Source organism: Euleptes europaea, chromosome 17 (assembly GCF_029931775.1).
Source record: "Euleptes europaea isolate rEulEur1 chromosome 17, rEulEur1.hap1, whole genome shotgun sequence".
Classification (NCBI taxonomy): domain Eukaryota; kingdom Metazoa; phylum Chordata; class Lepidosauria; order Squamata; family Sphaerodactylidae; genus Euleptes; species Euleptes europaea.
This window is the reverse complement of record NC_079328.1, coordinates 11,147,200-11,159,991: the sequence shown is the minus strand read 5'-3', so window position 1 is coordinate 11,159,991 and position 12,792 is coordinate 11,147,200. Positions and strand designations below refer to the sequence as shown.

General features: G+C 42.2%; 1 protein-coding gene across 8 annotated transcripts in view; it reads left to right on the top strand.

Annotated features, from left to right (window-relative positions):
• Window positions 1-12,792, top strand: part of ANKHD1 (ankyrin repeat and KH domain containing 1) — a 125,878-nt gene that overhangs the window by 63,363 nt on the left and 49,723 nt on the right. For 5 of the 8 annotated variants that reach the window (XM_056862629.1, XM_056862626.1, XM_056862627.1 and 2 more), the window contains exons 9-14: window positions 2,008-2,199; window positions 3,433-3,542; window positions 4,357-4,444; window positions 9,606-9,733; window positions 9,899-10,042; window positions 10,701-10,815. In XM_056862629.1, the coding sequence (XP_056718607.1) occupies window positions 2,008-2,199; window positions 3,433-3,542; window positions 4,357-4,444; window positions 9,606-9,733; window positions 9,899-10,042; window positions 10,701-10,815 (777 nt within the window). The remainder of the gene's footprint in view (window positions 1-2,007; window positions 2,200-3,432; window positions 3,543-4,356; window positions 4,445-9,605; window positions 9,734-9,898; window positions 10,043-10,700; window positions 10,816-12,792) is intronic. The other 3 variants (XM_056862630.1, XM_056862628.1, XM_056862625.1) reach the window with 1 other exon arrangement.

Below are 12,792 nucleotides of genomic sequence, written 5' to 3'. Positions count from 1 at the left end.
AAAATACATCATAAAACAAATTTAAAACCACAAATTATATTTGCTTATGACAACCCCTCGCATATAAGTAAATATGTAATACATTTTTTGCAATTTGACAGCACTTAATAATTACACGCACACACAGACGCCAATTAAAAACATAGGGCAGGGAGGAGGGATTATTGAGGGAACTCCAGAAGAAACAAAAGTCTTCCTCTGCTGGCAAAAGACAGTGATAGAAGGAGACAGACAAATATCCCTGGGGAAGGAGTTCCACAGTCTTGATGCCAGGACCAAATAGGCCTCTTTTCCTGTTGCCACCTCACAGCCACCAGCTTCTTATCCAGCAGGAGGCCAGGGTCCAGCAGCATCCTCAAGCTGTGGACATGTGCCTTCATGGGGCGTGCAACCCTATTCAGAACAGGAAGCTTGCTGTGTCTAATCAGCTTGTTACGATAAATTCAAATTGGTCCTTCAGATTAATGTTAACAGGCTAATAGGTCTTTGGTAGAGGGGAGGACAGTTTTACTTTTACTTTAGCAAAAGACAGTCCAAGTAATTGTAAGCTAATGTCAGATTTTGGTTGGGAGAGGTGAGGAACTGAATAGGAGGTGGCACACTATCTTTATATTTTCCTGTATGATACATCTGCCCTTGATTTATTTCAGTCTGGTTTAAGGTCCAGCTGTGCAACTGGCAGTGGTTGGTCTGGTGGAAGATCTCTGTGTACAGATGGATAAAGGCAGTACCTCTTCAAAATTGTTTTGACTGCAAATGCTGTAGAATGCTGCACTCTGTTAAATCATCTGGAAAGTAGAGTGGGTGTGCAGGGAGTGGCTGTCCGCTGGTGTCAGTCCTTATCTCTGTGTTACCAGAGAGTCTGAACTGATTCCCTGAGAGTTGTCATAGAGAACTTCAGAGATCTGTCCTTTCCCCATGTCATTTGGCCACTTAATTTGATCATTCATAGCTTTGGTGTCTGATGTCATCAACATGCTGATTGATAACCCAAGCCCTCTGTTTTATTAAATTGGCCTCCAGAAGTAACTGTGTCTGTCCTAGACAGTTGCTCAAGTGCTGTGGTCAAATTTAAGCAAGAACAAACTGAAGCTGGAATCCAGGTACAAGAGAGGGGATGGGTGTCTGAAAAGCTGATAGTTTAAGGGCACTTTCCTGGGTAGGCCCAAATCAGCTTAGGAGCCGATGTGACCCCGTGCTGGTGTAAGTGTCCATTTATGCCATGATAATGGGCACTAAATGCCGGCATGGGGGGCATTTCTGCTGACTCCTGGGCACCACAGAGCTGCACCAGCCTCCCCCGCTAGCACAGTCTCCCACCGGCATCCACCCGGCACAAGTCCCCAGGCTGGCATCCCAGGAGGTGTTCCTGGGGGGCACAGCTGCCTTTAGGCAGCTTTGTAGCCCCTTTTGCCCCTGGAGCACCCCCTCCCGCAGCAGTGTGGCTGTGCCTCCTTTTTAGGTGGCATTGCCCTGCTTTCCCCTGTGGGGACTTTTCAGCGTTATTTTGCTTTTTACTCCTCCTACAACATGTTTTTCCCTCCATGGTGGCCAGGAAGCCTCTTAGGAGGCGTTGCGGCTGTGCCGCTCCCTACCACCATGGAAATACCCCTCCTTAGGAATGCGCTGTAAAGGATATTGCCAACTTTGGATGGAGTAGCTCTGCAGTTGGTAGATTATGTAAAGAGTTTGGGGGGGGGTAAATTTATGGATTGATTGCTGTTGTTTTGTTTTTATATGGTGTCAATTGCTATGCTTGTATACAAGCACACGTTCCCCCACTGCATGGGGAAAGGTGGTATATAAATTAAATCTGATTATAGTATTAACTTTACTAGCAAAATAGTCCAGCACTGCTAATTCTGACAACCCTTATATTGGAGAGTTATCCAAATTTAAAGACAAATGTGTTCCACATCAGTGAAGTGTAATTACTAGCAACGCTGAAGGTAAAGGCTGTAGGGGTGCTAGTGATTGTATGTAATCTTTTCATCATTTGGTTCATAGGTGCTAATATTAATGCACAGACAGAAGAGACACAAGAAACTGCTCTGACTTTGGCGTGCTGTGGAGGTTTTTCGGAAGTAGCTGACTTCCTCATCAAAGCAGGAGCTGACATAGAACTTGGTTGTTCTACACCTTTGATGGAAGCAGCTCAGGAGGGCCACTTAGAGCTGGTGAAATACCTACTGGCTGCAGGTATGTTTATTAGCAGTTAGGATGGTTACAGAAGATGTACAGTTTATAGCTGGTGGGGCAAGTCATAGTTCTCAAGGCCTCTTAGATTTCTAGCCTGTACAGCTGCAGTAGTAAGCTTAAATGATGGTGGATGTTTCTCTGTGTGTCTGATAGAGCGAAACAAATGTTTAAATGTTAAGGTAATTATAAAAGCCTTGCATATTGTAAGTTAAATCTATAGTCTTGCTCCTCCCCAACTTGTTTTTGATGGCAGCAAATATAATGTCCTCCTGCTTCTCACCCAAAATGTTGGTGAAGCCTCTAGAAATAACTGTTGAATTTACAGAGGATTGCTTAAGATGATTAGGAGGTTTTCTGTAGCTCTAGTTAATGTAACATTTAAGCATTCTTGATAGTTCATTTCATAGTCAGTGAGATGAAGTTGCCTGTCTTGTAGTATGAAAATAACAATTTGGGTTTGATTGGGTCAGTGATCACTTTGCTGTGCTTCTTCCTTAGTTCTATCACATTTAGGCAATAGTACTAGAAAAATAATCTGTACAAAACTATGTCGGATGGCTGTCTGTGTAAGTGACATGAGTATTAATCCAGCAATCCGTTTACAGGCATACCATGGCATTGATTATGGTTAGGTTAGCAGATTTGAGCGGACATCTCTTTTTTTTTTTTTTTTTTTTTTTGGCATTTCAGCTGTTTTTCAGCAGTGAAGAATTAGAGAACAACTCTTGTTACAGTGGAAGGAAGGGATAGTTACAGTTCTGGAACTGTGGGGAATCTGGGCAGTAATTTACATACCAGTTTAAGTATTCAGAAATGCTTATTTGATGAAACCTTGCAAAAGTCTTGACTCCATTCATTAATATTGCCATTTACAGAATGGGAATGAAAGCGGCCTGCCCAACACCACATGGTACCAGAATCCAAACACTGTTTGCCCCATGTGTTCCCAGGTTATTTTGGCTCTGTATGTCCTCAACAGTGACCCAGTTTTAAAAGGTTTTTGAAATTGAAAAAAAAACTACAGGAGCAGTTTGATTATATAATAGGACACTCTGCTATTCAAAAAAACACAAGCCAAAATAGGTTTTTGGACCCTGACGAGCCTTATTGTTTTTTTACCGGGCTTCTTATCCATGCCTTCTGTATTCAGGTCTGTCATACTGACACTCAGCAAATGATGTTTGATGAGCAAGTTTGAATACATTATGAGAATAATTCAATATTCTTCAACAGGAGCTAACGTTCATGCTACAACTGCAACAGGAGACACGGCTTTGACTTACGCCTGTGAAAATGGACACACTGATGTTGCAGATGTTCTGCTTCAAGCTGGTGCAGATTTAGTAAGTCTTTAATCTCTTTAAAATATTTTAATGTAACAGCATTTCCCCCTGAAAACAAGTAAGAACTGTTTCAGCTGCCCACCTAGGACTAGTCTTAATGCTGTGGCATGGTTGCACTGACTTGCAGGTTCTGTTGGGTCCTGTGGTAGTCTTTGGGGGTACTAACATATACATCTGGGTAAGACCCCATTCTCTTTCTGCACTAACTAGTGCTAACATAAGAACATAACAAAGGCCATGCTGGATCAGACCAAGGTCCATCAAGTCCAGCAGTCTGTTCATACAATGGCCAACCAGGTGCCTCTAGGAAGCCCACAAACAAGACAACTGCAGCAGCATTGTCCTGCCTGTGTTCCAAAGCACCTAATATAATAGGCATGCTCATCTGATCCTGGAGAGAATAGGTATGCATCATGACTAATATCCATTTTTACTAGTAGCCATGAATACTCCTCTCCTCCATGAACATGTCCACTCCCCTCTTAACTCCTTCCAAGTTGGCAGCCATCACCACATCCTGGGGCAGGGAGTTCCACAATTTAACTGTGTTAAACTGTGTGAAGCAGTACTTTCTTTTGTGCATCTATGTTCCCTGGCATGGCACTGACACATCAGATCAGAAGGGAAATGTCTGTGATAGCACTAAGGCACTGCTGCTAGACTTGTCAGGTGGTACTAACCCCACCCCGTTTACATCACATATGCACTGAAGTTCCACCTTCCTGGCTCTAGCAGCAGAACACCATATCGGTGGCTAGTCAGATCGCAAGTTTCCTTATATGAATTACAGCTTCTTCATAATGTTTCTAAATAGGAGCATGAATCTGAAGGCGGAAGGACACCACTAATGAAGGCTGCCAGAGCGGGTCATCTATGCACTGTACAATTTCTTATTAGCAAAGGTTAGTAGTGCCAGCTGAATACATGGCTATCAGGAGCATTATGCATAAACAGTCTGTTTTACTTGCATTTCTAAATGTTTACTTTTAGATTCTTAAAATTAAATAGATAATTACAAAAGCAGCTGTAATCTGCTGTAGCAGTGAACGCGGTGCAGAATCAAGGAGTTCCACATTCAGTCAAGATCACAGAGGGGTTAAACATCAAATGACATTTTATTTGCTAGTTCACTGATTTCTATAACTTCTAGTACTTTCAGCAGCCATTTTGTAATAGCTGGAAGCTGTCTTGCAGCAGCTTATCAGGTTTTGAACCAACAGTTTTATCAATATTTGAAATTGTCTAAATAAATCAAAAGTGAAATTAGTGAAAAAAGGAAACTCAGATTTCAGCCTTATGGCTGACATCTGGTATATACAGCGTCCACATTTTGAATCTAGTGGGCATCTACACCAGAGGTGAAAGAAATCCATGTGATCACCTTTACACTCCCCAACTTTTAAAGAGCTAACCGTCAGTTATGAAGAAGTTAATATTTATCTACTGTTGTCCTGTCTAAGTTCCTAGACCAGAGATAAATATAAGAATAGGTTATTTTGTACAATTGAATGTCTTCCTTTCCCTTACATCTTATTTTGTAGCAAGACGTCATGTTATTTTTTAACTTACCAACTATTCAAACAACATAGTTCCTGAAAGCACAAAATATAATCCAACCAAGGGTCTTTAAAGCTTCCTTTTCCCAAATATGTTCATTTGGCCCGCCATGGATTAAATGTTTACAGTGTTTCTCCCAAACTCCCTAATATATCATTTGAATTTAGTTATGTATCCTTTGATATCATTCACCTTCATCTTCTCAATACAGTCTCTTCTAGAGTCTCCTCCTCGGTATCCTGGGCAGTCACAACAATCATAGAATCATAGAGTTGGAAGAGGCCATACAAGCCATCTAGTCCAACCCCCTGCTCAATGCAGGATCAGCCTAGAGCATCTAGTCAAACCCCCTGCTCAATGCAGGACCAGCCTTGTTTTCACAGTTGGGATTCTCGCAGGAGTCACTATCAATTCTGACCTGTATTGCATGACTACCTGCCCTATTAATGGGTATCTGGTTGGTCATGCTGTCATTCCAGTTACTGGTTTCACTCATTATTTTACTCATCATGCTGATCCTACAGACTGGACTCCACTACATCTTCAAGACTTTCCACTTCTTCTCACACTGCACATTATTTTACTCATCATGCTGATCCTACGGACTGGACTCCACTACATCTTCAAGACTTTCCACTTCTTCTCACAACTGCTATGCCACTACGATGTTGACATAACTGGGTGTGACCATCATTTTAGAGGTAGTTCACCTTCTATTGCCTCAAATGTTAGTTCAGACCCCTAGTTGTGGACATTCATCAACTGCCTCCAGCACAACCCATTGTGCAACAGCCCTCTCCATACTCACAAGTCTTCTGCTTCTGTCCACTCTAGGCATCAGGAGTGTTCCCACCCTTCCTTTTCCAATAAGTCAGTTAAGGTATCCGACACTTCCGCATCAAATATCCTCTCCAGCTTGTAAACTTTTATCTGGTGAAGATGTTAAGTCCTACTCTTAACAAGTCAGTCATATGGTAGCTGCATTGGGTTTGCAGGTCACCAGGCAGTCTCCCTACTAATCAGATCTAGTGTTTTGGGCTCATGGACACTGACTCACTTGTGTTGCTCCGCATGCTTCTTGCCTCACTGAAATTCGTAAAGGATGCTTGGCTGAAGCAATCCTCTATCCTACCTACTTCTAAAAAGGGTCAAGAATCTATATCAGCTTCAATCAGAGGACTACAAGTTTTTGTTAACACACCCTCTGTCAACCTTGATTGTTGTCAAAGCATCTTAAGGCCAGGTGAGCCACCTGTTTGGCCTCCACTGATGAGGAAGGCAGAACATTTTAATGGAATGGGAAGGAAAGCCTACATGTCTGCTGCTGTGTCTGTCAAAGGTGGCTTGCTACATTGAGTGCACGGCAAGGTACCAGCATTTCTTTTGGGAGAAAACCTTGCCAGTACTAGACCATCGTCAGAATGAAGTAAAACAGATGCCAGTTATTTTTAGTGAGGAAGTTGTTCACTTAACCAAGCAACAGATCCTAATGCCTCCACATAACTCCAGCTCCAGCTGTGGAGCAAAGGTGGTTGCTGCTGCCATAGCTATCCATCGCCATGCTCGGCTCCAATCTGCTTCTCTGCTGCTTAAAGCTTGGACTCGTATGGAAGATCTGCCATTTGAAGGGGCTGAAATGGATCGAAAAGTTGAGATTTACATCTTGATTGATGGATCTGATGTCATTGTTAGACAGCAGGTGTGAAATCCAGCCACTTAACACCCCAGCTTTGCTTATACTACTTTGGATTTGTAAAGCTTTTCACAAATCCTTTTTGCACAAGTCTTCTTCCTTTTCCAAGTGTCACTTCTCCTACCATGACTTCAAAGCATCCTCCAGGTCCAAGTGGAGCTTTTGAGGCTTGTTGCAGTTTCTTTCTGCTTCCTGTTCCCCATTTCTATTAGTATCTTCTAGCCTAGGTGGCCATAACATCAGACCGTTGGGTACTTATCATTGTTAGGCTGGGATTCATCATAGAATTCTTTTTGCTTCCCCAACCAGAATGCTTGTGTCTACCTCACTTGTCCAGTGCTTCTGCAAGAGATGAACTTCTTGTAGAAAGAGGTGATAGAAGCAGTGCTTAGTTGGCAGAGGAGCCTACCCTTGTATTCCAGGTACTTAAGTGTCCCAAAGAAAGGGACACTTTATCCAATCCATCTCAGGGAAATAAGTACATTGAACCCAGTCGAAGTTGCTTCTTCTGATGCTAGGGGCCTAACCCTAACCTTAAGGATACCTTATAGATATCGGTCTCAACATTGTTTGCTGTGGGAGACAACTGCTAGCAGTACATAGGTGCTGCCCTTTGGCTGGTCTTCATGGCAGTGGTTCCAGCATATCTGAACCAAGGGATTGCCATTTTCCATTATATAAACAACTGGCTTCTAATAGAACCCTCTCATTTTCCCCTTCAGCATGTGAGAATTACCCTGCATATCCTAGCCTCATTGGGCCTTTGGGTGAATTGAGAGAAATTGCACTCTGCCTGAAATTTACAACTCAGAATCACCCATGGGCTCTATCTTTGGAAAAGGTGCATATGCCTCCGGACAGGAGAGATCTTCATAGACTTGATGCTGTTCTTCCTCACACAGCCAGCTGGCAAGGTTATTGTCTCTTAGGGCTCATGGTGGCTTCCATTTATCTGCTTTGCTAGGTTATGCATGAGAACCTTCCAATTTTGGTTTCTCAGACATTTTCAACCAATGATGGACTCACAAGAGAATTTGCTGCTGCTGCATACACTGAAGTCATTCTGTTGGTGCACTGAAGACGTTCTGTCAGTTCATAACTCCCACTCCACACCTGACACTCACTATAGATATCTACCTGTGGGGATCAGCACCCACTGCCACTCAGATTCTTTCAGCCAACCTGAATCATCACACTTGAAAAGGCTCAGTGTGGGGGACAAGAGCTCCTGGTCTCACTGCGCTCTAGTCCTGGTCAGGGTCAGGCCCTTGCAGCATTTTGAAATGCCCAAGTTCAGCTCTAAAAGGGCGGCAGCGTCCACAGATCAGACCCATGGACGCCATAACGTCTAGTTTGTCCCAAAATTGCCCTTCATCCAGACATCTCCTTCCTTCTGAAAGTAGTAGGTTCCACCTGAGTCAGAACTTAATCGTTCCTTCTTTCTTCTCCTAACCTACCTCAGATGCAGAGTAAGCTCTGCGTTCATTGGATGTTCAGAGAGACCTGGCCTTTTACATCAATAGGACTGCTGTCTTTTGACAATGTACTGGCCTGTGCTTGTGTTGCTTAGGCTCCAAGAAGGAACAAAGGATCTCCTCACAGGGGTTGAGTCATTGGATTTCACAAACTATTGGACTATGCTATGAGATGGCTCAAAACTTCCAGAGATGGTTAGAGCACATGCTACTAGTGATGTTGTTACATCCTCAATTTCAGTAGTGGATGTAACAGGTTACTTACCTGTAACTGTTCCTTGAGTTGTCTCACAATCCACCTGCCTTCCCCACAGCAAGTAAAAATATCTTATTTGTCTGTGGCTTATCGTGTCACCAAATGGGATCTCCACAGAAGTGAGCTTTTGTGGTAGCATTGTGTTAGAGGGAAATGTTCCAGGTCCGCTCTCAAAGTAGGGTGTGATGGTGGTGGAAACAGCCCACTTGGACTCCAGATTTCCAGGAAGCAGAGCTTACCCTTCTGTTGTATTGATTGATTGCTGGAACACTCCACAGAAGGGAAAGAATTGATGTAGGTTCCTTTCTTCCACTGGCATCATCCCTTGCTAGAACTTTGTTGATAACAAAGTGTGTGAGATGAGTTTGCTTTGACAATTTATAATATTTGGGATTTATCTACAGTATCTTCCCAAGAGCTCAAAGTGCTTCATATTTTATTAGTTATTTATTTTAAAAGCATTTATCTTCTGCCTTTCCACCCAAATAGGGTCCCTATCCATTTTTTTTCAAACTGTTATACATGGGCAATTGTTCTGTATTACGGAAGAGGGATGGGAGGCTGAGAGGCAAAAGCTAAACCTTAGATTTGTGGCTGAACAGGTGTAACAGGCATTCATACTTCATTCTGTTTATCACTAGGCTACAGTAGTCCCATTGTAAAGTACTAAGTTGAATCATGCATAAAATCTATTCTGACAGTAGGGATTTCTCCCAGAGCAGGACTTCCTTGCTTCCACCTTCTTGTTGCAGCCCTAAATCCCCCCTGAAACAATCCTCCTGAGAGGTGGGGTCTCCCAGAAACAACAGGGGGTTGGAGGTCTGCTGCAGGAGGGGAATGGCCAGGAATCCCTTCCCCCTTTCATCAGTGGGGACTTTTGCTGCATACAATCCATTGTCTGGTTTCTATTCCAAAACTTCAACTACTGGTAAAACAATATTTCAATAACACAATATGAGGATGGTAAGTATAAGTGGTTCTCAGTTGCTTATCCTCTAGAGTTACCATCTGCCCTTAAAAATATGATTAGGAAAGTAAAGACTTCCATGGAATTTCCCTTCAATTATGTTTTTCCTTGATAGGTGCCAATGTTAACCGGGCTACAGCTAATAATGACCACACAGTTGTATCGCTGGCATGTGCTGGGGGCCATCTTGCTGTTGTCGAGCTGCTTTTAGCTCATGGTGCAGACCCCACTCATCGTCTTAAGGTATTCCATGTCATTCAGTTTGCGATTACTGTACGTATATTTTTGATTGTAGAACCAAAAATGTCCCAGCTACAGAGCTGACGTAGTAAAATTTGCGACATCTGCTTTGCAGACTGTAGAAACCACAAATATTTCATTTTTGTCCTGCTCAAATGTGTGTTCCAGGATGGCTCGACAATGCTCATTGAAGCTGCAAAGGGTGGGCATACAAACGTTGTTTCCTATTTACTGGATTATCCGAACAATGTTCTGTCAGTCCCAACCACAGACATGTCTCAGCTCACACCGCCATCTCAGGATCAGTCTCAGGTGAGCTGCAAAGCTTTTGTTTTAATTATAACAATGGAAAACATTTTTGCTTTTGCATATTTAAATATGAAAATTGTGACCAGAAAGTAACTTGAGTGAAATTCAGTTAATTGTTGGTTGCTTATAGAAAACAGTGACTGCAGAATTGTAGCCTCTGGGGAGTAAAGAAACCTCCAAATGAGCCTCTGGTGTTTAGTTAGTCAGGTACTATATTTATGTATGAGTAGCTGCTGAAGTGTTATATGTTTGATATGGTCATAAGCTGAGATCCAGGCATAGTTAGAAAAGTTAAGCACCTCAGATTCCTATGTGTTTCAATGAGTGAGAGTTCAACACAACTCCTGTGAGAAATTCTGGTGCGTAGGATGGTAATATCCATTATTCCTTTAACCGAAGTATTGTTTTGCTTGAAGAGTGTGTATAGTGTCATTCAGCACGCGATAGATTTTTAAAAGACTCAATTCCGAATTCCATCTTAAAATATCTAAGCGCATAACATTTTTTATAGGAAATTCACTTCGGTTTTAAAGCTAGTGAAGATACATTTGTGCATGTATTTAATGCAGTGCACGTTTTGAAATGGGGTAAGAGTGTTCTAAACACTTTGGATGAACTTGTGATCCTTAAACTTACTGACAAGAGGGCATTTTTCTCTGAGTTGACTTTGCAGGTTCCACGTGTACCAATGCATGCACTTGCCATGGTTGTACCTCCCCAGGAACCTGACAGAACCCCTCAAGAGAACCCTCCTGCACTTTTGAGTCTCCCCAAAGGTTAGTATACAGCTGTTTTTAAAATTAAATGGTATGTTACATGTTTAGGGTATGGGGTGGGGTTGGAATTTGATATTGTGTTGGGCAGTCTGTTTTAGGCCATCACAGTAAGCTTTAAAAACACATTGTCAAAGATCCAAATAACTGCTCAGGCTAATGGCATAACAGAGCAGCAGTTTTGTCCCTTTTCCTTGAATGGCTATCTCCCCCACCCCCCAACACACATAAACAAAAACACTTAAATACCTTATGTCACATCACAAATTGTGCTTTAAACTCCTTCCACTGACAAAGCGTTTTGTCACTTTTAACAAAGACAGGAACTAGTCACTATCTTTAGAATAGATCTGGTCATCTAAATGCTTTGCTTTGGAGAAGTACATGGCTGGTGAGGCATTTACATTTGACTACCTTTTAACTGTGAGCTCTGCTCCTACCACTTCTTACTTTATCTGCAGCACTAGTCAAACAATGCACTCATTCCCTTCATGAACATTGTTGTTTGTAAATCAAAGCAAATCTTAGGTATTTTGTAAGTCTATGTACCAGCCTTAGTTTTAGAGACCCTTGCTAGCATTGCTACACAGGCACTCTTTAAAGCCAAGAGGCATATTGAATTGCTATTGGACTGCCATTAATGGCAAGTGAATTGTATGTTGTACATGCCTCTTAAGTCTTCTAGAAAACTTTCCCCAGTTCTTAAATCATAAGTATAATATACATGGGCGATCTTACCAGAGAACTTATTTTGTTTTTAGAACTTGTTCTAAGACCAGTGAATGTAATTGAGTAAAGCTGCATAATCTAAGTTAAATAACAGATGATTCTAGGTGGGAAGTGAGCTGGGCCAGAAGTGACAAAGCATGCATAATTGCTGCATGTGCATTGTTGCCAGAAGTATGCTTAGGTGCTGTGCAGAACATAGACTTTCCCTCGGCCCCTCCCAGAGGTCGTAAGATTAATGGACCTAAAATGGAAAGACATCAGATGATGCAGGAACATTTTTACTAAGCATATTTTTTTTCCTGTGAGAAGTGTGGGCTCTCGAACATGGCTCGCAGAACTTATTTTTTCAAGAAGTACTGGGTTTGATCCCAAGAAGCCCTCATTTGAGTGGACATCACTTTGGCTTGTGCTGCAAAGTGTCTTGCATTTCCATAGGTTTATCATGTTGAGCGGCAGTCTTATGTTCTGCATCCTGCTCTGTTTCTCAGTTTTCAGCACTTACTAGGTGGCGTAACTGCCGAAGGTGGGGAGGTGGGAAAGATGTATTGGCAAGCAGTTCTCTGGATCCAACCACTTGCTTGTCTAGATTAAAATAGTGCTTACTGTGGGCTCACATGGTGTTTGCTTGGAGCATTATTTCAGGAATCTGATAAAATATGCTAATATCAAGTCCTTGCACTCTCTGCTGAAAAAAAAAGTAGAGATTCCATGCAAGGGCAAATTCTGTGCCAAAGCTGCTATATTGATCGCTACGGAGATCAATACATTTGGACCATTTAGAATGTCGACTAAAAAACCTGCTTGCTTAATGATAGTGCACTGATTAGTGATCATTGTAGTTATTCACTGCTCAGCTGCCTACAGTGTTGCTAGGCCTCAGATTTGAGAACAGAAGGGCCTGGTTCCACTTTCATATAAATACAGTCATTTTTTTCTTACAATAAGAAAGCAGTTCTAAATCAACACTGTCCAGAATGACTTGTCAGTGAAACAAGCAAATAAAACTGCTCTGTGCTGTTTGCAAAATATTACTGGGCAGGGAGCCTCTTTTCAGGTAGAGAATTCCATAAAGTGGGAGTGCCATTGAGAATGGTGACAAACATGGTCTTCACTGTTTGGACTAGCCACAAGGAAGTCACCTCTGACACATACTGTGTAGACGACTTCAATGTGCGAACAGTACAACACTGGAACAAGAAAGGAGAATGTGTATGTGTCTTTTTGCAATATCACCTGTCCAGTTTTGAATAT